Source organism: Dysidea avara, chromosome 11, assembly GCF_963678975.1.
Source record: "Dysidea avara chromosome 11, odDysAvar1.4, whole genome shotgun sequence".
NCBI lineage: Eukaryota > Metazoa > Porifera > Demospongiae > Dictyoceratida > Dysideidae > Dysidea > Dysidea avara.
Window position 1 is genome coordinate 22,380,175 of NC_089282.1, and position 26,224 is coordinate 22,406,398.

Genomic DNA, 26,224 nt, shown 5'->3' on the forward strand with positions numbered 1-26,224 from the left:
CAGCATTCTCAGTTAATACAATATTCTTACTGAAGGCATGCAGTAATTATAATGTGTTGCTAAGTACCATGCCACAAGGGTCTAGACATAAAGGTTGATGCAGAAACATAACTACTGTATACAGTGTAGCGTATATAGGTACAATGAAATAAAAGTTGTAGTGTTGTTGTCAAGCTACTGCATACCAACTCAGGCCTTTCCGGTTGAATCATGAGAAGATCAGTTGAGAAGCATAATTATACATTTTTCTGAAGTAGCTACAAAGCCAAAGCTAAATTAAATATGACAGTAAGTATTTTAGAGGCACTTAATATGGACCAAGTAGACCTGAAGTTGTTCTGGGTGAAAGACAGGTTAAATAAGTATGATGTTTTATCATTAAATAAATGCTAAGTATTGCATGTTCATGTTGTTTTGGCTTCATCAATTATTTAAGAATGCTTTTTTTGTTATCATTTCAGCAAAAACTAGTAGAGGCTCTGGCCTCACTGGTTGCATCTACTCTGGTACTTATTATAAGCATGCATCCAATTGTTTGCATGCAGTTATAGAATAGACACTGTATATAGCACAGTTGTTGAAAGTTTTTTTTTTTTAATCAGGTAGCTATAGCCATGCATGCCTTGGCAACTTCCAGAAACAGTTAGCTATAATCAGTGTACTTGTTTATAAAGATATACAGAGTATACACTTCATGATGGTGTATAGTCATGTTTTTATACTCTTAGCCCTATAAATTAACACTATGCAAAATCATATTTATCACTGCACACTTTAGACTTAACACTAGAACTTTGTGCTGCACTGCAGTGTTAAGGCCTTATTTTAGGCCCTGGGAAGATGAATGCAACTCAGTGATGGCTGGGCAGATCCAGCTCAAATTTGAAATGAGAGGTGCCCACCCCAAGGTGGCAGAATTTCTACAACAAAATATGGTTACTTTAATTTCTGGTCAGACATTATAACAAGCTACAGATGCATAAAAACAGCATTTTTCTTGGTTCTTGTACTAAAATACACACCTCTGTCACACCATAGATAATATATAAATGCTCACAATCCACTAAAGCTAAACCATACAGCTCTATGGTTCGCCCTGTATTGGAATACTGCTCTTCAGTGTGGAATCCACATCTGGTCAAAGACATAAAATTAATGAGCTTGAAAAAGTACAGAGAAGAACTGCAAGATGGACAATGTCAGATTATAACTGGTCTAACTCTGTTACTTCTATGCTAGAAACACTACATTGGCCCAACCTAACTGAACATAGACACACTTCAAGACTGCATATGTTTTACAAATCTATTTACCATCTTACAGCATTACAATTACCAACATACTTCCTCAGAACCCAACGATCAACTCGTCAGTACCACTGGCACCCTCTCCATTTCATTATCCGCTCTACTAATTGTGACCACTATAAATATAGCTTCTTTCCAAGAACAATCCGAGATTGGAATGATTTACCAAATGAAGTGATTGAAAGCAACACTTCACCCTTGTTTAAATCAAAGCTGCTATCCATAGACTTTTGATTGACAATAATTATTTCTATAGCACTAGGGTAGTCACTTCAGTACCGTCTGTTGAAACATTTACGACAGGGATCAAGATTTAATCAAGCGATCAAGGGGCTTTTGTACAATGAATCAAGCGATCAATACGTCCGCAAAAGTGATGATCAAGCACCTTTCAGAGCTAACTTTAGCAACACGATGATTTACTAGTATTTTACGGTAGACTATCAAGAATCAAGGCACTTTTACAAGTGTAATCAAGCTATCAAGGCGAAATTTCGACGATCAAAATTCTTGATCCCGGTCGCAAGTGTATCAACTGGCGGTATGGAAGTGACTACCCCTTGTTATTGTACATGTAATACGAATGTATTTTTTTGGGCTGGTCCCCTGGACGCACCAGACATTGTTTGTCTGTCCAGTAAGGGGTGGTCTACAATTTTCTGCTTTTTCGCGAGCGTACAAACCGTACGCTAGGGGGAGGGGGTAAAACCGCATGTACGCTTTTAAAAAAAATGTCGATCACGTGAGTTGGCGAGAATGATCTGATTGTAGTGGTAAGGCTTTAGTAGTAAACCTCTACTGCTACTTATTCAGTGTCCAATTACTGTAATATTATAAACGGTGGACGAAAGCGAGCTGATGCAGTTAATGCATGGGCCCAAGCCAAGTGTAGCTAGGATTAGCTACCAATGAAAAGAAGCTCTGTAGCTAGCTATAAGCTAAAGGAAAGATGAAGCTCATTGAATCTACAGGTAAGACGGTTATCAGCGTGATAACACATACTTACAGGCTTTATATACTTTTATAACAGCACTTACTTTTCTTTCTCTTTAGTCTTAATAGCTTAGCACGGCAATTATGCACTTGTCAATTTCATGCCCCACCCCCCGGGAGGGTGGGGAATACAGGGGATTTGACAAATCGTGGTGTCAAATTTCCCACTACTGGGGCAATATCGGCTGTCAAATCCCCACTATGTCCCCACCCCCCATAGTAGGGGATTTGGCAGCACCTCAAGGATGACTAAGTGCATATTTCATCCCTGTAGCCAGTAAAATTATAGCAAGTGCGATTTTATTGTTTAGAAATGCAACTACAGAAAATTGGTCAATGAATTGACAACTGTCAATTGCCCCAGGAGTGGGGACGAGAAGCAATGTAAAATCCCTACCTGGGGTGTGGGGACGCCCGGGGGTGGGGGTGGGCATGAAATTGACAAGTGCATTAACACTGATAAACGGTTACAACTGAATAGCTTGTAGCTACACTGCTTGTTGCCTTTGTTTTCTACCTGCAGAAGGTGTTGTTGTTGGTATGGGAGGCTGGATTATGTGGGTACTAGTTTGTTTACACCACATAGTTGTGGTAGTTGTGGGTTGCCTATAGAGAAAACCTGTCTCTGCAGAGTGTACACCCATATCTCCTGACTCCAGTCCACCTCGGACTATGGTGAATACCCAACAAACTAGTACTACTGTTGCTACTGCCAGTGTTGGGATGATTTTGTATGAACATGTTGAAGATAGCCAAGAACTGTTTCTATGATGTGTATGTACACATTTGCAAATGTGCATCAGGTACTACTAATGCCCGCTGTGTGTAGGAATGTTTCTTTCAGGGTATCAGCTTCAAAAGCATCAAACTGATAAGATGCCTAAAAGACAAAACAAACACCTTACATGAATTTTGCAATATTAAAAAATATCCATGTGTTTGTTCTGCTATAGCTACAATACATCCATGTGTCAACATTTGTACAGTACGCTTTGGGCTGGGGGGAGGGGGTTAGAAAAAAGAGTACTTTTTGTACGCTTGCAAAAAAGTAGAAAATTGTGGACCACCCCTAAATAAAATAATTTAAAAAATATCCCCTATGGTCGCACGCCCGCACCGGCTGTACCTAGTCGCACAACACACTATCGTGATCTAACCTATTCACGTGACGCAGCAATTTTCGAACCAGTTATCGCGGATTGCGCATCCGTAGTAATAAATTTTTTTTGGATTCGACTAAATAGTCATGAGCAATTCCATTCAAATCTCGCTCATTTTCACGTGATACCATAGACCACGATGTGCAATCCGATGTGATATCGTGGATTGCACATCCGTGGTCACCAATGTCTATGGTGTCACGTGAAAGTGGGCCAATGAGAACGAAATTTGAATGGAAGTCCTCACATTTGATTGGCTATTTGGTCGAATCCAAAAAAATTATGACAACGGATGTGTAATCCACGATAGTCAATTGTCCTCAAATGTCGCACTCTGTAGAATTAATGTTTAATTGAGGATAGACGGTAAGGCCGTTAGGGCGCCGATGTACCAGAAGGTGGGGCCGCTATTGATGGTGGTCGCAATAGTATTTCTGACAGCCAGTTCAGGTGAGTAAATTAATATACTAGTGTCTTGCCCTCATATTTTCGCTCATATATACATGGTATCTTTTTGATCATGCACATAATGAGTTTAGCGGGAAGGCGTGGTCACCTTTAATTATACGTCCGCCATTAAAAATGTGAAGTTTGACATGAGTGAATGTGAGTTCAGAATACCTTCCAGCCGGTTATTGTGCTGTTGTATACACGCCATGAAGAAATTTTAAAAATGTGGAATTGAGCTTTGTGGATTTGGAGAGAAGTGCAGTTTCAAACGCACATGACTAGCTGCATGTAACTTGAAAGAGCTTTGGGACTGTGTTGGGCGAAGTTGTCAGGAACTAGTAACCACGACGACACTATTCAAACTTGACACTATTATCTATTACCTAATGTACTTATTATGTTGTACTATCAAGTGCATGTACTCATTTTAGTGTGCTTCATTAGTTCTGTGAACACGTGTAAAGGAAGTGATCCATCTTCGTGCGAATGGCCATACTGAATCGTTTTGAAATTTCGTGTTATACTTCAAGCTATCTATCACGGAGTGCTTTCAAGACTCATTTCAATGCTAAACAGCTAGATTCTTCTAACTATTATTTCAAGATAGCTAATACTGGCATATGTGATTGGCATCCTCTGCACTGGCAGGCATGATGTGCCATAAGACTATTTAGTCCAGATTAGCTATGTTCTACCAAGAGAAGAATATCTCATTTTACTTAACATAGTGACATAAGCATCCAGTATCATGCAGTGCTGGAAGGATGGTGCTGCTAAATGACTGTGCGGATGTGTGAAGGCAACGGTAGTAAGTATGGCTTGATCCACGGCAGGATTGTCGATGACTCGGGGGATTCTCAATACATGCGTCCACAATCTCAACACTTTCACACGTAATCTTACAACAGTATATTCTAACTAACGCCTAACCTACGATAATTATATTATCTATACAATATCACAGTCTGAGGTTTCTACATCCTCGGGGAGCGCGAAGTGTCTCTACCCATTCTGTCATCCGTTTAGTAGCTCTCCTGGCTGATGACTACCTTTATAACACCTCAGGGTCACTTGCTTCAATAAGCTCCCATTTGGAATCACCAGCGTACCGGAACACTTCCAGTGTCATGAGTGAAATACTTATTCCAGGAGTTGTGTGTCATGTTGACAATGTACTAGTGTCCAAGAAAGACAAAGCAGAACACAATGACCGCCTCCATGCGGTTCTTCAAAAGATACAAGCAGCTGGATTCACTCTTAATAGAGACAAGTGCCAATTTTTGTGTTCTAGAATTGTTTTCCTAGGCCATGTCATAAATGCTAATGGTATATCTCCAGACCCTCGTAAAGCAGAAGCTATTCAAAAGATGAAGTCTCCCACAACAGTTACCGAACTCCAGAGATTTATGGGTATGATTAACCAGCTTAACAAATTTTCACCTAAAATAACTGAGATAAGCTGACCACTTTGAGAGCTCTTAAAGTCAAACGCTTGCTGGTTGTTGACTCCCAATCATGAAGAAGCTTTCCACAAGTTGAAGGAGGAAATTGCCTCACCACAAGTTTTTGCCCATTACGACCTTAATGCGGAAATCAAGACCACTGCAGACACTTCTGATCAGTACATGGCTTGGGAGCAGTTCTCTTACAGAATCAAGAGAATTGTGAGTGGAAACCAGTGGCATTTGCCTCCTGTAGTCTCAGTGACACTGAATGTCGATATGCCCAAATTGAAAAAGAAGCTCTGGCTCTAGTTTGGTCTGCTGAAAATTTTTGATTATGTGCTGGGCAAGCATTTCCTTTTCGATAGCTACAAACTACAAATCACTTGTCCTACTTTTGGGAAACAAGACTAGATTCTCTTTCACCAAGAGTTCTTTGTTTTCACTTACACCTTACAAGATTTCATTATTTCATATGTCATGTACCAGGCAAGACACTATAATATATGGCTGACACTTTCTCAAAGGTACCATCAATATGTTTATATACACATGAAATAACATCAGATACCGAGATGTTTGTGCAATCTGTTATTTCTACCCTTCCAGCTTAAAAGATTACCTCAATGCATATCGTATTTCTCAACTGAAGGACCATACTTGTTCCCAACTGATGCAGTTCTGTGACTCGGGATGGCCAAATTGCAACAATCTTAAAGGTGATATCAGTAAATATTGGCAAGTTCATTCTAGCCTCACTGTGAATGACAATCTTCTCCTATTTGGTTCAAGAATAGTTGTGCCAGAAGCTATGAGAGCAGAAACACTAAGAAAGATTCACCAGGGTCACCAAGGCTTTCAGAAGTGCCAATCCAGAGTATCAGCAGCAGTGTGGTGGCCAGGGCTCTTGATGATTTTTATCAAAGCATGCCCTGTATGCCAAGGGTAGTGATGAAACCCGGAATGGAATGGAACGAAATCAATCGGGGCGCATGCCAAGTTTAAAATCGTTTTGAGCAGATTGTGCAGTTTCCAACTATCACATAATAACTAGAATCGTGCTAGAATTTGTTAGTTTCTGTTTATAGGCATGCTAGTAATCATTCGCTAGAAAGTTCTACTAAATTCCCGCCATGTGGCAAGTTGTCTGTAAATAAAATCTAGTTTAATCCTGATGTAGAAGTACTTCCTTACCATTCTAAAAGGTAAACTGCTGTAGTATTTTCATGTTGTAGCAGTATTCAAGCATTTTTAGCACAAGTGTCGCTGGTTTCTGAAGCGACTATAATTCTACCATTATTGGCAGCGATTTACGAGAGTTAGCAAACTGCAGTATGTTATATTAACAGTACTTACAAAAAATAGTTTAGCAGCTTAGCTAAATGATTGTTGTTCAGCTTAGACAATTGTACAACACATTATTGCAGTGGGCATTAAATAGAACCTTCGATCAAATGACTTCTAGCATATATGTCTATAGCAGAAACAAACTAATTCTAGCACAATTCTAGTTATTGTGTGAAAGTTGGAAACAGTGCACAATCTGTTTAAAACGATTTTTAAAAGTTGGCCAATTGATTCCGTTCCATTCCGGCTTTCATCAGTACCCCTTTCTTTTAAAGTTAAATCAGGAGAGATGTAAACGTTACAAAATTTTGAGTCATTCCTAAGCCTGGGGGTCTGTTTAGACATTTCCATTTTGATGTTTCGTCTGCCATCGTCACTAGTAAGGGCCTTTAAGATAGATAATTACGCACCCTTCTATTATCTCTGGACTTACTCACCATTTTCTCTACCCTTCCATTCTTCACAAGAGCTTGCACTGTAGTATGGGCAGTGGCATGGCTCCTCCGCTTCAATTAGTCGAGTAGATCAAGACACTCTAATAGAGCAGTCAATCCGCACTCTTATAGAACAGTCACATTTCTACAAGTGCTGTGTTTTTATATCGCAAAGTCTGTAAGTAGCTAGTGACCTAACTTACTTTAGCAACACAATGCAATGCTAGGAAGAAGTAACTAAGCTGTAACTTTGTTTTATTAGAACTGCTTTATGACTGCTCTATTAGAGTATCTTGATTGTTTTATGCAGAAAAGTAAAGTGTTGCTAAGGGTTTAAAAGCTAAAATGGATGTTAGTTGACTGCAGTTGCATGCCACTAAAATTACAGTTATATTTAAAACAGTGTTACACCATGATAAATTGTCTACAGAAATATTCTGTCATAGTAACCTAAATTTAAAAGGGGTTTCTGTAAAAACCATGGAAGATCTGCTACTGTTTTCAACATTGAGAGTATGCTTATTCTAACAAAAAGGTTTGAAATCCCATTCAAAACAGCTAATAGCCGTAAAAAAGTGTGCGTCCAAGTAAAGCAGAGTTAACTGCAACAAAAAGTAGTGATATACCATAGTGCGGGCATGTGTGAGGTATGCAAGTTGTGAATATTAATCAGATATTACAATTGTAAAAATATTAATGAGAACAAAGTTACACTGCTAGTTTTTAAGTCCTGCGACCATCTTCATAAATTCCACTCAAATCTGATTCTCAATAAAGCAAAGTGTATAGATTCTCTGATAGCAATAAATAGTTTGAGTTTGGCTACCTTTCTTTGTTCATAGCATTGCTGTATACAGGCAAGGTGGCCAAATTCAAACTATTTATTGCTATCAGAAAATCTATACACTTTGTTTTATTGAGAATCAAATTTGAGTGGCATTTATGAAGATGCTCACAGGACTTAAAAACTAGTAGCATCACTTCGTTGAATTCTCATTAATACTTTTACAATTGTACTAATATTTACAACTTGCATACCTCACACTAGGGACCCGCCGATTATGCTGGCATAATAATGAGCATAATAGGTGCCTGAAAGCATTGAGCATAATGCTAGCATAATAGGCTGATCACTTTGTGCATTACCATAAATTCTTGCTTATCAAAATACATAAGATCGATATACTCTATAGAACAGTCAGAGAATAATCAAACAGCTGACTGTTCTATTATAGTATATTGATCTTTTCTGTGATATGCATTTTGACAAGCAAAGATTTAGAGTCTGTGCTTCAGCAACTTACTATTTTCCCATAAAGTGCAAATTTATTAGAAAAACATGGGATTTGAGGTGTAAATATTGAGCATAATTTGAGCACAATAGGTAAAATTACTTAATATTGAGCATGCAGCATAGCATAATATGTAAAATAATGAGCATAATAGGCTGGTGCCTACATCACACATGGCCACAATATGGTATATCACTACTTTTTGTTGCAGTTAACTTGGACGTGCATTTTTTACAGCTATTAGCTGTTTTGGATGAGATTATAGTTATGCTTCCTTAGCAGTGCATAGCAACATAATTACTGAATTACAAAATATACTAAATTACAGTATTTGCAAATGATCTAATTATGTAGTTGAAATAGCATGAATATAATCTAAATTATATATTATATGGTTCTATTTAGTATAGTATTAATTGCATGGGCGCCTGGTATTTAGAAGTAGCATATATAGCATCAACTTGTTCTTTCTACTTGTTTGTTACTATACCATACTGTATTATTATTATTATAATTATAGTATTATGTATTGAACCCTTAAAACATTTGATAACTCAAGCATGTAATTATACAAGTTTTTGAAATTTGACTCAATCATAGTACTGCTTGACCTACTAAGAATACAGTGTTATCAAATCCTCCATTCAAAAGTCTGGTACAATATTTATGACCAATCAAAATTTTGCTATTCCTATAATTTTTACTGTAGTATTTATTTACTTCATTTCATTATAAATGCCTGGCCGTGGGTTGTGCAAAAGAACAAGCCTGCAAATGTACTCCCCACACACACACACACACACACACACACACACACACACACACACACACACACACACACACACACACACACACACACACACACACACACACACACACACACACACACACATACAGTAACACAAGACATTAATAAAGCAATGAAACTACTAGGACTACAAGGACAGAACAATAGGATTGTAACCATCACGTCATCCCCACAACTGGGAGTAGAAACAGTGTGCGATAACCATAATGTAACTCTGATGTGTCATACTGATCAGACCACAGGTAACATGATCACCTGGTACTGGTCCAACCAATCACAACATCGGGCCAACATCACTGTGATGGCTATGATGACAGAAGTAGTGTACACTTGTGTTGTTTCTGACAATGAAGGAAAAGCCAATGTCACTGTAAGAGCTAATGGTAAGGGGAAGTATAAATAAATTTTAATTAGAATTCACATAATTTACATTGTTCTTGCATTATTCTTTTATGGTTTAATCTTAATCATCAGAGTCCATTCTATCAACTTTCTTTAACACTTACACTGATGTATAAATAAGGTTGCACAGGCAGTAGTATGCTTTTAAGAGGTGGTAGGGCACACTCATATATCAATGCAACTAACAGTACATGGGATACAAATGAAAAACAGGACAGACATACAAACATAGCTCGGATGAAAGCAGTCAGAAAGATGAAAATCAAACACGTTTTCAGAGAAAAACGGGTAAATCTAGGAAGCACTAGCTAACAGTGGTTAAATTTCAGCTAACACACTGGTTTTAGCTCTTTATAGTTTAAGAGAGTTTTAATTAAATAACTGACTGTTCTATTAGAGTATTTCAAACTTTGTAACTTCTTAAAGGAAAAGATTGAGAGAACAAGTAAAAGGGCTAATATCTCTTCTGAGAATCATTAAAAATATTTTAAAAGTAAGCTTATAACATGCTATTGCACCTGTATCTTTACCAAGCTATGTGCATGGAAAAGCTACCTAGCTGGCTATAAGCTATATAGCACATTGTAGTAAAAATTTTAGAGGGGGTAGAATTACTGCCCTATAGTGGTTTATTAGAATTTAACAGTGTTGGAATCACTAAATCCAGCTCTGTAAGCTCCTGCAGCTGAGTCCTGAAGACCACTCAGATAGCTCACTAGAATTTAGATATTTTTAGTTTAGTTTAGGGATTGACCCCTGCTTTATGCACTTGTGGCCTAGGGACACCCCCCTTTGCCAAGCCCTCCTGGCTGGGCTTTGACAGAAATTATTAATTTTATTGTTATTGTAGTCTACAAGGTAAGAAGCTACATCTATATATATAAAGCCAAAAAGTTGTCTGTCCGTCCACAATTCCGATGGCGTTCAACACTTTTCTCGCCAGCTGATGCACGTATCGAAGCATTTTTTTGCCAAACTAAGCGCTCATCATCTAAGAATTACCTCGCTTTTAAATGAAGCATCTAACCGCCATTGTTCGTCATTTACAGCGCGATTAGTGCAAGGGTGCAGACAAAAATTCGCTCGAATTCTTTCTGTAAACCGCATGCAAACTGCAAGTAAACACCTATTCCATTCAACTTAAGCATGCCTTTATAAACAACTTTTAAAGACTCTAACCACAAGTGACATTTAGTCCAAGTGGTAGAGCGTTAGGCTGGAAGCTGGTAGGATAGGGGGTCAAATCCCAGTTGTATCACTTTTTTTTCTTTTTCAAACTTTTTGGTTACAACTTTTCTTCAACAACCTTTTTTGTTACAACTTTTTTTTCATTTTGGCAGCCTTTTTGGTAACAGGTTTTTCTCACTCTACAGTAAAGGCTGTGTATTAGGGACTGACCAAGTGTCCTGATTATCAAGGTTTCATGAATTTTCAGTTCAGTTACATGCTAAGGGATACTTTAGGAGCATTACCAAGTGTCCAGATTGTGTAGGTGTCAAGTGTCCTGATTAACAGGTTCACTGTATTGGTTGATAATAGTGTGTGGTAGCTAATTTTACTGCACAAAGGTGATGACAATAGGTGATAATAGTCAGTAGTAGCTTACTCATACAGTACTGTAAATGTAGGGATCATGGAGGATAGAGGTGATGACAGTAGGTTGTGGTGTAGTAAAGGGAACAGGAGGGAATGTTGTAGTATTGTTAACATACAAAGCTCAGCCTGCACTGTAGGCATGTACTGCACCCTATATACCATTATGTTTTGTTGTCAGTAAGTTAATTGTCATGTGTATGGCCTACATGACAGGTACTATACTAATAACACATAATTTGTAGTTTACGCCTGTGTGGTAGACATAATATTATAGGTATGGACAGGTAGTACAATATCCCCCCCAAAAACACCTTTGCTGTAAAAAAAGGTGCATCCACAAGTATCTGTAACCCCATGTAAAACAGATAAGCTGTAGAAAAACACTCCATGAAATTAATGGGTAATTGAAAGAGCTGATATCTAGAGCAGCCAAGAATCAATAATGTTACTACAACTGACTATGATTACCAAAGAATACCTTGGCTGTAGAACAGGTAAATAAAAGTAACTGGAAACCAAAACAGCTGATATCTAGAGCAGCCAAGAATCAATAATGTTACTACAACCGACTATGATTACCAAAGAATACCTTGGCTGTAGAACAGGTAAATAAAAGTAACTGGCTACCAAAACAGCTGATACCTGAAGCGGCCTACAAAGAATTAATTTAGGATGTAGCAAGAGTGAATGTATAGAACACAGTTGAATGATTAGGATCAATGTTGCAAGTTTATAATTGTAGTAAGTTGTATCAACTTAACTTTTATTCTTGGCCGCTTCAGATATCAGCTGTTTTGGTTGCCAGTTACTTTTATTTACCTGTTCTACAGCCAAGGTATTCTTTGGTAATCATAGTCAGTTGTAGTAACATTATTGATTCTTGGCCGCTCTAGTTATCAGCTCTTTCAGTTACCCATTAATTTCATGGAGTGTTTTTCTACAGCTTATCTGTTTTACATGGGGTTACAGATACTTGTAGTTTCTTGGACGCGCCATTTTTTACAGCAAAGGTGTTTTTTTTGGGGGGGGGGGGGGGGGGGGGTATTACTAATTTTTGTCAGTTATCAAGACTCACGGTAGTGAGTCGCGCGGCCAAGAAGCTACAAAGCGCACGCCCAATTAAAAGACGCGCGGCCACTACTGTGAGTTATTTACGTGTAGGGCCGATTTCGCAATATTAGTCCTAAATTATGCAACATCTCTCAATAGATTTGTATTGTGTTACGTGATAAAAAAATCTTTAGGAGTCGTTATCATCATCATCATAGTTTTCTTGCGACCACGCTAAAATAAAAAAGTAACCATCGCAAAATAAAAATAGGCGTATTTCACTTTATTTCTCTACTTTATGTTACAACTACTGTCATGTTATACCAGTCAACCAGTCACATAGCCGTGTTTGTATAGTCCATCTAGCACTGACATTATCCAATCCTGGTTTGCCTATACGCGTATTTTCTTCAATCAACCTCTAATCTCTACAATAACTTTTAAAGACACGACGTGGACACAAACTCTAATGCCTGATAAACAAGTTGTGACAGCGTGCTGAACCGTAAGTTCCCTAGGGATGGCGTTTTAAGCAGAAATCTTTTAAATTCCATTTAGTACCACACCCCATGCGAGCCTTTATAAATCGCCAGTTGTCTTATGGTTTGAAGAACAAAGTCACTAGCGAAGGTGCTTTAAGCATACTCTTCAATTCTCTATTTACATGTAATATTTAATAGATTAACCACAAAGGCCGGTAAGGTGAATACAAAAGGTAACAAGCCTTTAGGGGTTACCACCTCTATGTAGTGTGTACCATGTAGCTTGTGTTGTGGCTTTCATTAAGTATTATGCACACACAAATGGTGCAACAAAATTTTGTAATGGATTGCTCGAATGTGGTTGGTGGTGTTGTGGCTCGAATGTGGTTCGTGGTTTGCCAGTGACCATGTATGAGTAGGGGTTGTTCCACACAACTTACACATTATTCAAATTTCATGATGGCCATGATAATTTCTTGCCATATGGTAAACATACAACAATGTGTAACAACGTTAATTAACATCACATTAAGACTTGACTAAAAATAGTTCCAACAATAGTGATGATTTCTTGTATGTCAGCATGACGATACTGAGACCTGTAAAAGAATAAGCAGGCACTGAAGTTAACCTTAAATTAAACACTCATGCAACTGACCTGGAACATCGGTCGCAACATCAAAAACACTTGTTTCCATATCTGATGACACAATCCAGCAGGCACTGAATTAAAAGAGAATGTACAAAAAATCAATATGCCGGGCTGTGTCAATAATAGCATGGATAATCAAAATGAACAAAAATTATATCCCAGGCTAAGTGAATGAATAACATAACTGTTGGGTAAGCAGAACATTAGGACATTAGTCAAACCAGAACATTAGGACATTAGTCAAACAAAAGTACGCTATCACAACTTGGTTATAATACAATGTTTGTATCACTGGACTTCACACTGGTTGCCCAAAAATTGTGCCATTCCGGGACAACAGCATAATATTATGAAACAAATAGTTACTACAACACAGAAGGCTTACTGTTGCACTGTCTACACTGATATACCATAATTTAAAAACATAACAGGTGGGCATTAAATACAATACACTTAACATCTGGGTACTAGGAAAAAATCACTAACATCACAACATGTAAACTGACCTGGAAATTAACACCCTTGATGCCACTACAGTCTACACTGGATACTTGTTCGAACCCATCAACACTATGCCTGATACATCTGAGTAGACTGACCTGCAAATTCACATCACTAGTATACAGTGATAATTGATAACTACAAAAACAACAATTGCAATAATACAATTCTTCTGTACGTCAACAAACCTGAAATTCATGACACTCAATACCGAGACCTGTAAAAGAATAAGCAGGCACTGAAGTCAACCTTAAATTAAACACACTCAAACTGACCTGGAACATCGGTCGCAACACCAAAGACATCTGTTTCGATATCTGACGAAACAATCCAGCAGGCACTGAATTAAAAAGAGAATGTGCAAAAAATCAATATGCCAGGCTGTACCAATAAAGGATGAATAATCAAAATGAACTAAAAAATATATATCCCATATGCAGGTTAAGTGAGTAACATAATTGTTGGGTAAGCATGTAAACCAGAACATTTGGTCATTAGTCAGACAAAAGTACGCTATCACAAACTGGTCACTGATAATTGATAACTACAAAAAGAACAATTGCAATAATACAATTCCTCTGAATGTCAACTGACCTGAAATTCATGACACCTGTATCTTTGTTCCTGCATGGTCTCAACTTACATATGTACCATGATCACATTCAACTGCTAGTGGATAAACCAGTATGACCAGATGGCCTGCAAAAACCAACAAGCAGGTGTTAAATACAATACACGTACCTAAAGCCTGGAATATGAAAAAATATTATATAAGCATTATTCCACACTGATATAGTAATAGATTATAGGATGTTGTGGAACTTGCCTAAACATGTAAACTTGAACATGAGGACAACTGCATAATCTGGACACTTGGAATTGTCCAATACCTGATGAACCGCAAGTAGGTACTAATGACATTCACTTCAACATTTTATCCCAGCTGGGTGAATCTCTTGTAACTGAGTAAAAAGGTGTTTATTTTCCACCTGCAACCAAAGTTCTACATTTCTGTGGTTGGGTGTACATAAACTGACCTGGAAAATCAGTATGCCATAGCCGGGGTATGGAAATGGTTCCTTTCCTTCTGTTGTGACATTACTTACAGCTGACTGGTAAATGATCATCGATGTCCCCATGGACCCCAACAATGAGTATACCAATAACTTCACAAGTTGGAATGAATTTCCTTTCAACATGTGGTGGAATGAATTTCCTTTCAATATCTGGTGGACAGGTCCAAAAACCCTATCGCACAAACACGGTGAATCAGTGTGTGGCGATGTGACACGTTGCACAAACTTCACTCCTCGTTTCGTTAGCATTCAAGACCGGCATATATCATAGAGTCCCTCAGTATTCTTGACTCTTACTTTTTCAAGCGTTGCTCAAGCGATGTAGTTTCTCACGAGGGGCTCGAGTTTCTCAGTAAAGTCGAGCCGATTAAAGTACGCTTCACCATCCAGTTACATTCTTAAACCATTCAATTTAAAACCACGTATCATGAGTGTCCGCTTAAGGTAATTAGGGACTTTCCACGAGATTTCCCCTAAATAGATCACGTGTTAGTTGTCAATCTGGTGGTATACATGGTTCAACAATGCGGTAAGTGTACTTTATTATAGTATAAGGGTCATTCCATGTCAAATCAACAAGGAATTTAGGATCACCTCTCGGATTTTGACGAAACTTGGTGTGTTTGTAGTACCTGTGGTGCTTATCACTCATACAAATTTTTAGCTCCATACATTCCATAGTTTCTGATTTATGACCACAAATATTTTGAATATTTCATGAAAATTTAGTCCATCTCTAGTTATAAAATTGAATGCAACTTTAATCTGTGTAAATATTTTTAAACACAATTTTCACTGATGGAAGACTGTTGATTGACCTTTCCAATGATCCCTAAATTATGGGATATCTACTTAATTATGGTTCAAAAGTACTTCATTGAAAACTGTAATCCTTTGTATTTTGAAAAGTGCTGCTTGAAATTTTTCAAATTCTTTTGTGAATAATGATTGGGTCATAGTCTAAGTTTGATAAAATTTTTGTGGTGGGACCACAATGGGCTCAAGAGATATATTGAATTATGTTGTGGTATGCAGTGGAATTTGCAGGCTATTATTGCTGTATTGGAGTGTACACCTCCAATAACCACTCACAACAAGGCTATGCCAAGTTTGTCTTACAGAGTGAAGGTGTCTAGGTACATTGGAACCTGTATTAGTGACCACTTGTATTGAAAGGCCACCTATATACTGCAGTTAAATTATACTTCTTTAATGTATAGCACAAAAGCATCAACCCTTTCTAGCAAATCCAAAAATGGTCCTTATTAGACAGGTTGACTATAAATTATAGATCTGACCACCATGTGTCCCTAAACATCATGTAAATGTTGTACCATCTCTTCACAAGTACCTTCTTTATTAAGTTGAATCCCACTGTAGTGGATTTAGCCATATTTAAGTTCCGTATGTGGCTGCATAGATACATACAACAGGACTCCTCAGAAGGGATACCTGGATACCTTGATAACCAGGACACCTGTTTATACACTGTACTCCCACTCTAGCGGTACACATACATTTGGACCAAGATACTTCTGTGGCTTCTGTAATATGAGCACTTTATTATGGTCCTAAGAATGGAGGGGTTTTACCATATACGTACATGCATTGATTGTACCTCAATGTGTGAAATTAATTACTACATTACATTCACAACCACTTTGAAGATCAAATCATAAATTCATACACATACTCACATAGGAAGTAAATATGTTGACCACATATTTACCATTTACCTGTACTGATCTTCAAAAACGTGAACACAAAATACTTTGATAAACCATTAATTTTAGTAATTACAGTACTATAAATCACACATTGAGGTGCAAGCAAGTGTTAATAATATAAAAACTATTGGTACAAGTAATGCATCTACTGTATACAGTGTAACTCTTCTATTCCCTGGACCATTGATAAAGTGCTCATTTTTGAGAAACCACAGACTTGTCTTGGGTCCAAAATGTACGTACAATTATAAAGTGAGATCATGAGGCTATCAAGGTACCCAGATATCCTTTTTGAGGAGGTCTGTTGTACCTATGCAGCCATGTACGTAACTTGAATAGTGTAGAGTGGGGATATGTATGTAAGTGCACTACGGCAAGATTTTACTTAATAAATAAGGTATAACTGAAGAGATGGTACAACATTAATGTGTTTATGGACGCATGATGATCTCATTTATAGTCAACCTGTCTAATAAGGACCATTTTTGGATTTGCTAGAAAAATTGATGCTTTGGTGCTATACATTAAGATCCAATTAAAGTATAAATTAGCTGCAGCTTATAGATGGTCTTTCAATACAGGTGGTCATTAATACAGGTTTTAATGTACCTAGACACCTTCACTCTGTAAGACAAACTTGGCATGGTCTTGTTGTGAGTGGTTATTGGAGGTGTACACTCCAATACAGCAATAATAGCCTGCAAATTCCACTGCATACCACAACATAATTCATTATATCTCTTGAGACCATTGTGGTCCCACCACAAAAATTTTATCAAACATAGACTATGACCCAATCATTATTCACAAAAGAATTTGAAAAATTTCAAGCAGCATTTTTCAAAATATAAAGGATTAAAGTTTTCAATGAAGTACTTTTGAACCATAATTAAGTAGATATCCCATAATTTAGGGATCACTGGAAAGGTCAATCAACAGTCCTCCATCAGTGAAAACTATGTTTAAAAAATATTTACACAGTACAAAGTTGCAGTTGATTTTGTAACCAGAGATGGACCAAATTTTCATGAAATATTCAAAATATTTGTGGTCATAAATCAGAAACTATGGAATGTATGGAGCTAAAAATTTGCATGAGTGATAAGCACCACAGGTACTACAAACACACCAAATTTCGTCAAAATCCAAGAGGTGACCCTAAATTCCTTGTTGATTTGACATGGAATGACCCATAAGCTGTCAATGAATAATTGCTTGTGCACTGCTAAACTAAGTTATTTTTGTGTGATAAGCATGCTTGAGGAAGGGTCTAGGGGACGAGACTAATGTTTTGACAGCAGTTGATGGACAGCAGTTGATGATGGCCAGGCAAAGAACTGCGAGAAGAACTACTATGATAGTATGATAGTAGGGAAAAATTCCCACCCCTATAGCTCTGCCTAGGGGCATTAACTAGCATTATCTACAGCTACTGTATTATGTTGCTGATATGTACATTCAGGCCAAGAATAAAGGTGAAAGTGGTAGTAAGGCTCAATCCTATTATTCTGCTGAACAGGCAAGGGAGTCTGGGACTCTGGTGGCATGCTCCCTCAGGAAAGTATAAGTACTACAACTTTTTTGTTTTAATTGCTTCATCAAGTATAAAAATTTCAGTCAAAAGGTGATGATCGAGCTCTGGTCTTATGCACTGGTTGGAGTGGTTGTATCGATACTGCACTGTGACATCCTTGAGGGGTTAGTGCTGGCATTGTCCATGGCAGTACTATTCCATCTCCCCGAGTCTTGATGATTGAGTCCTCCATTCCTTTCTCTGCTGCTCCAATCCTGAAGTTGTGACCACAGTCAAAAGGTGACGATCGAGGCTCTGGTCTTGCATCTATACTGTACTGCAACACCCTTGAGGGGTTAGTACCGGCATTGTCCATCGCAATACTGTTCCATCTCCCATATACAAGTCTTGATGGTTGAGTCCTCTATTCCTTTCTCTGCTGCTCTAATCCTGAAGTTGTGACCAAAATATTAAAAAATGGTTATAACATGATAAATGATTATGATGATAACAATTACAAATGTATTTATAGCTGTGTAGCAACTGTGAACTAATTAGGCACTTGCAAGTTTAATTAGGTGTCTGAAGCATTTAACATGCACAGATATGAGATATATTCATCACGTGCAGGCAGTAAAGATAAATTTACTCTAATAGAACAGTCATACTACACCGTAAATTCATACTTCCGAATTTACGGTGTTATGAAACAATCATTATTATGTATGGATTTTACTGACTCTCCAAGATAATATTCTGCATTAGTGTTAATTGCTCATTTCCAAAAAAATTACCTTTTAAACCAAATGTAGAGTCTATCACTGACAAAAATGAGTGATATCCACCCCTAAAACACCTTCGCTGTAAAAAAGGCGCGCCCAAGAAACTACAAGTACCTGGAACCCAATGTAAAAAAGAAAAAGAAATAACAGCTTAGCTGAAGTGAAAAGTAACTGGTAACTTAAAGAGCTGATATCTGAAGCGGCCAAGGATACAATTACTAAAGTTTAATCCATGCAAGAACACCTTGGCTATAAAACAGGTGTATACATGAAAGTAACTGGCAACTGAAATGGCTGATATCTGAAGCGGCCAAGAATGAATGGTCGGTCATATACAACTAATTCAGTCAAAGGCGGCCAAATTACCAGCCAATTAGAGTTAAAAGAAATTACTTTACGATGCAGCAAGAGTGAATATAGAACACAGCTGAATTATAAAGGTTCAGTGTTAAATTTTTGAATTAGTTGTATATGACCATTCATTCTTGGCCGCTTCAGATATCAGCCATTTCAGTTGCCAGTTACTTTCATGTATACACCTGTTTTATAGCCAAGGTGTTCTTGCATGGATTAAACTTTAGTAATTGTATTCTTGGCCGCTTCAGATATCAGCTCTTTAAGTTACCAGTTACTTTTCACTTCAGCTAAGCTGTTTTTTCTTTTTGTTTTTTACATTGGGTTCCAGGTACTTGTAGTTTCTTGGGCACGCCTTTTTTACAGCGAAGGTGTTTTTGGGGTGGTATAATTTACAGACCCAATGTTCAAGCTGTGTAAAGCACTTATTTGCAAAGAATGCTTTTCTAGGTGATCTTTGGGAATGCCACCATCTTGAAATAGTAACTCTGAGATTGCACCTGGGATCTGGGAGTGTTTTCAGACAGAGATGTAAATATTTCAGCTATATTGTTCAATGACTGTTCTAATAGAGTATTTTATTGCCTGACAGTTCTATTAGAGTATTTATTGCTTGACTGTTCTATTGCAGTATATCAATCATTCTGTACTTGTCAATGAATAAAACCTGCTATGACCACTGCCATAGTGCCCTGAGGACGACCTATCTACTTCGTTTGCCACTCATAGAGCTAGATGCTTTGCTAAGGGTTATGCAAGAGATCACAAACATCTTACTATTATTTTTATTTCACTACATACAAACATATGCTTACATCATATACAAGCACAAGACGCACACAAAATGTGCAAACACTATACACACATGTTCACAAACATACACCACATATTAGTTGTACTCAAGTTAATATCACATCTCTTGTGAAATGCTCTTGTAGGAGAGATGGTAGTGCCTTTACTTGGTGCTAAAAAGTTCTTGCAGAAAAGAAAATTGTGTTGTAGATAGTTACTGTTTAGTGCCGGTAAATTAAACATGTCACTCCATAGTTAAGCCATGAGGATATCCAAGCAAGTGTCTTTGGTGTTGCGACTGATGTTCCAGGTTAGTTGTATGTGTGTTTAATTTAAGGTTAAGTTCAGTGCCTGCTTGTTCTTTTACAGGTCTCACTTAACCTTGTGTCATCATGCAGACATCTGAATATTGTGCAAGCTGTGTGGAACAACCCCAACTCATATACACAATCATTGGCAACCACGAACCACATGCATATGTACATTCAAAGCAATCTGTTACAAAAGTTGCAAGCCACAACACAAGCTCATACCAGCAAACCACGAACCACATTCCAGCAATTTGTTACAAACTTTGTTGCACCATGGTATGTGCATAATGATCAATAAATGAAAGCCACAACACAAGCTCCATGGTGCATTAATGGAAATAAATAATTTCCACCTGACTGACAATTATCACGTGACCTATTTAGGGGATATCCCTTGGAAAGACCCTGCACAGTAACACTTCACTGAAGTGAATGACACTTGATACGCGATTTATATTATTATTGACGGCAGTCCATGTCTTGAGAGAGAAGTATAATATTATTAAACACTAAAATACAAGTACGAGTACCGCATTGTAGAGCCATAACCCAGACCTCTCAACTTGGAACTGGGGTTAACCTTGAGACACCCCAAGTGCATGGCCTCATGCAACAGTGGGGTTCACGCGCACACACATTTTATTAATAAAGACTGTCAACAAGCATGAACTAGCTATATACTGCATGTATACTGCTGTTATTTGCAGCTTATTTCTATGCTCTATGGTGTTAATCTACACATAGAATATAAGCAACCTGGAATTCCAAGCATGGCATAGTATCACGTGAATCATAATCTGCTTATTCAGCTTTATGCCTATCTTTGTAATGATTGTAGGTATCACTAATCCTTTCACTAGGTCTGAATCTGGCCTCTGCTCTGGCACGTGATATGGCCACTACAATGAGATAACTTGTTTCTCATCAACTTTTCATAGAGTAACACATGCGGGCAGGTGGGTTATCTCATTATCTCATTATTGCACAAGCCATAGCTATAAATTGCAGGATGTATGTATTTGTACAAAGCCAATATAATAATCCTTTATTTTAGGATATTGGCAGGGTGTACATCAAGCACTGGTACACACTGAGGGTAAAACTCCGAGTTCACATAAGCTTCAACTTCAGTAACAAAGTTTTCAATTCCTTTATGAGAATTCCTCCAGTCTTGGGGTCATGTACCATACCCCAGTACAGCAACAGCAGCAGCAGCAGCAGCAGCAGTAGTAAACAACAGCAGTGTTAGCACATGTAGGCTGATCAGTCTTATCAGGGGGAGGGGCTGTGCAAGCTTGTGGCAGAAGTAGCAGCACTAAAGCTACTATGACTCTGCACATAAGGTATGCAGGTCACGGTACCAATGCTAGTGTACACTGTAGCACTCACTGTTGATGCCTTGGTGGTTGTTGATGCTCCAGAAAGCACTCTAATCAACACAGAAGTAAAAAAAAAAAATTTTTTTTAAATGGTGTATCTGTATCTCAAAGGAATTGCAGTTCTCCATGGAAATAGTGCTTTTCTATGTGATAAATCCACTACCACAACACTCAAGAAAGCCATGCTGCAATCTCATGCAATAATGAGTACGCATGGGCAAAAGAAAATTTTGTTGCGGGCGGTTGATGAGAAACAAGTTATCTCATTGTAGTGGCCTATATTTCCCACTGTCTATCTTAGTAACCAAGTCTATTCAAAGTTGATTAATGCTAGAAAAACTTATTTACTACTAAACAAAAACGAGAAGTCACCTCACAATGCTGAAATACAATCTTGGGTTTCAGGTTGGCTCCAGTCTTTTATAGATTTGAGCGCCATAAATTTTAAATATTTATCACGTGAGTACTATTTCTTATATTGAGTTGACGAAAAATTTTCGATTGTGGGTTTGAATTTTATTTATAGGTGAAAACCTTGAGAATTCTTGAGATCTGGAGCGAGACCTTGAGAAATTAGCACCTAACCGTGAGACCTTGAGAACAGGCCCAAAAACTTGAGTCTCACGGTGAAACCGTGAGTGTTGAGAGGTCTGATAACCAAGAACAAGTTCCACTTGACTGACAATGATCACGTGGCCTATTTAGGGAAATCTCTTGGAAAGCCCTGTAACACCTCAAGTGAATACACGTGCTACGCGGTTTACATTAATTATTGATGGCAGTCCATGTCTTGAGAGGACTGAATACTACTAAATAATTGTTATATTGTAACTGGATTTCAATGGAGCGGCGAAGTGTACTTAACTGATTTGAAACTAAGATACGTAGAGTCTACATCGCTTGAAGAACGTCGAGTGGATATTAAAGAGTCACCGGCGAGAATACTGATGTACTCAGCTCTTCGTGGAGGTTCAGTAACGAAAAGAGGAGTGGAAGTTCAGTAACGAAACGAGGCGTGGAGGTTCGGTAACGAAAGGAGGAGGGAAAAAAATGTGAGGCTAGTGTACAAAGTGCCACATCTATTCACACGTGATTAACCGCGTGTATGCGATTGGTTTTTAGACTGTCAGACGTCTGCACTGACTAGTGCAAGTTCACTGAGACCAAGCTGAAAACTTCTGTGATGGTACCAAGTTGTGTAGCAGCAAGTAACAATATTTTTCCGCTTGAAATTATATCTCATGGATGGATTGTCAACAAGGTGTACTCGTACAGACCAAACAGCTTTCAGTATTGTCACTGTAGTGCCAATTTAGAAGTCCTGGAACTAGGTGGAAGAAGTAAGGTAATCTACATGATGCTTGTACAAAAAAATACTCTTTCACATTGCACACTGGTCTTTATGTACAGTGAAACCTGTCTAATCAGGACACTGTGTAGTAAGGTCACTGCTGGGCCAATTTGTGAATCCTCAAACGTATTACCTCAAGGGTGTGATGAATTTTCAGGTCCTCAAATTTTGTATTACCTCAAGATGTGATGAATTATCAGTTCCCCAAATCTGTCATTTACGTAAAAAGTGACAGATTTTTAGCTGTATTGTATTTAATGCCTGCCTGTCGATTTTACAGGTACAGGGTACTTGGTCATAGCATGCGGTTCTCTTACTAGCAGTGCTACATACATAACTTGGCTAGAGCTGCTCTAAACTTGGCAACTAAGATCAAGGTTCGGGGGGGGTAAGTAGACAAAGGAATTTTATAATGTTATGTGTGTTCTCAATTGTCAAGTGTACGTGGACTGTACACCAAGTATGCGTGGACTCTAGTAACATCAAGGACGTTGTGGATCTTCAGGTCAGTCTGTGTGTATACTAAGAAATTTTTGTGTTACCTCAAGGGTGTGATGAATTTTCAGATCCCCAAATCTGTCATTTGCATAAAAGTGACCGATTTTTAGCTGTATTGTATTTAATGCCCTGTCAATTTTACAGCCGGTACAGGGTACTTGGTCATAGCATGCAGTTCTCTCACTAGCAGTGGTACATACGTAAAGATCAAGGTTCGGGGGAGTAAGTTTATATAAACAGAGGAATTATACAATGTTATGTGTGTTCTTTAGTTCTCAATTGTCAAGTGTACATGGACGATGAGGCCTGATAAGATCTTGGCATTATATCTCAGTTGATTACAATCTTCTGAATTTCCAGGATGAGGCGTACAGTTGCGATGGGAATAACTACAGTGGAACCTGTCTTAGCAGCCACCTGTATAGAAAGGCCACCACTTTAAAAATACCAGCTTTAAATTCCCCTAGTGAGACGTTTATACACTAATTTACCTGTCTAAAGCAGCCACCTGCCTATTAAGGCCAAGAAATCTTGGCCCGAAGGTGACCGGCTTAGACAGTTTCCACTGTATCCCATTTTATTATCAAAATTTTATTGTTAATGTCACCAATAATTAATGTGATACATTTTCTTATGTAACATGTGTATTAATTAAATGAAATGCATGACGAAAGCCACAATGGGAGTGACTACTTGCTGTTAGGGTGGGTAATGCTATGTAACAAGCTGGTTTGAGCACCACCAGAACACACAATACACTATGTGTGGTGTGGCAACAAGAATTATGCTTGGAACGCCTTCTCTAGTCCTAGCACTGACATTATCTAATCCTGGTTTGTTCATACGCGTATTTTCTTCGATCAAACCTCTAATTTCTACAATAACTTTTAAAGATACGATGTGGACACAAGCCCTAATGTCTGATAAACAAGTTGTAAAAACGTGTAGAACCATAAGTTCCCTAGGGAAGGTGTTTCAAGCAGAAATCTTTTAAACTCCATTTAGTGCCACGCCTCATGCGTGCGTTGATAATTGGCAGATGTCTTATAAACAAGTGTGAATGCGTCAAGAACGTAGTGTCACATGGGTAAGTTGACTGGTATAAGATGACACTAGGTGTAACACAAAGTTGAGAAATAAAGCGAAATATGTCTAAATACACGTTTAATACCGGTCGCAAGCGAGGTTACAAGAAACTGCTACTACGAAAAAAGATTTTTTTATTACGTAATGCAATACAAACGTATTGAGAGATGTTGCATAATTCAGGGATAATATTGCAAAACCATGTAAATAACCCACAGTAGTGGCCGCGCGTCTTTCAATTGGGCGTGTGCTTTGTAGTTTCTTGGCGGCGCGCCTCACTACCGTGAGTCTTGATTACAGTTGTATTTGCTTATGTAGCTACACACAGCTTTCCTGTTTAAAATTATCTGTATGCTCACATCATTCCAGTGTACTTGCAGGATGGCCTAATAGTATTTAATGGTCTTTAATTCATTATACATGCAACATAGTTACATGAATTTTAATGCATGGTTTCCATTACATGATGTGCATGCCCACAATATAATGCGCAATATGGCAACTTCTACATTATAGGGTAGGTACCAATAAATAATGTCTTTTGTGGTCAATCTTTTATCAAATGATGCTACATGTAACTATAGCCTGCATAATAGGATAGGTACTACAAACCATCCACATTGTTTACACCTATGTGTTATAAGCATACACATTACTACATTAGTTTAGCTACTGCAATTCTGCAGGTTCAGGGGTACCTGCGTGCTTCCCATGATTTTGGCAAGATGTTGGTATTAAAAATGTTACCACCATGCATGCTGCAGGGCATGAATGGCACTGATGTTTAATACTTGGTTGTTATTATAAAGTGATCCCTGCACGTAGGGCAGGTACCAGTGCTCAAATGATGCTACATGTAACTATAGCCTGCATAATAGGACAGGTACTACAAACCATCCACATTGTTCACTCCTATGTGTTATAAGTATACACATTTCTACATTACTTTAGCTACTGCAATTCTGCAGGTTCAGGGGTACCTGCGTGCTTCCCATGATTTTGGCAAGATGTTGGTATTAAAACTGTTACCACCATGCATGCTGCAGGGTATGAATGGCACTGATGTTTAATGCTTGGTTATTATTATAAAGTGATCCCTGCACATAGGGCAGGTACCAATGCTAGTGTACATATATTTGTATATTTAACATTTCAAGTATTGAGTGAGCCACAGAACAGGTTTGCATACTGAAATCAGACCAAAATCAAAACAAACACATACAATTATAATCAGTAAGCAGAGAATTGGTCATAGAAATAAATTAATAATTGTGCTTTTACTGACATTTGCACTACAGTGGAACCTCTCTTATCTGGACTTTAATTATCTGAACACCTCCATTTTCCAGACAGCCCATATTAGTCGTTTAGATGAAAGCACAAGGAGTAAAGGTTGTTGTGTTTACCTGTTTGATGGCTTGTTTATTCTGACTACCACT

The 26,224-nt window shown here is 38.0% G+C and overlaps 1 protein-coding gene across 13 annotated transcripts in view; it reads left to right on the forward strand.

Moving 5' to 3' along the window:
* Positions 1-3,629: 3,629 nt before the first annotated feature.
* LOC136238265 (titin-like) overlaps positions 3,630-26,224 on the forward strand; it is a 44,954-nt gene continuing 22,359 nt past the window's right edge. For 2 of the 13 annotated variants that reach the window (XM_066028626.1, XM_066028630.1), the window contains exons 1-2: positions 3,632-3,910; positions 9,359-9,616. In XM_066028626.1, coding sequence (XP_065884698.1) covers positions 3,847-3,910; positions 9,359-9,616 — 322 coding nt within the window. In that variant the 5' untranslated portion in view covers positions 3,632-3,846. Of the gene's footprint in view, positions 3,911-9,358; positions 9,617-22,162; positions 22,908-22,972; positions 23,196-23,260; positions 23,707-23,843; positions 23,922-23,971; positions 24,373-26,224 lie in introns of those variants that run through there. The other 11 variants (XR_010692919.1, XR_010692920.1, XR_010692918.1 and 8 more) reach the window with 11 other exon arrangements.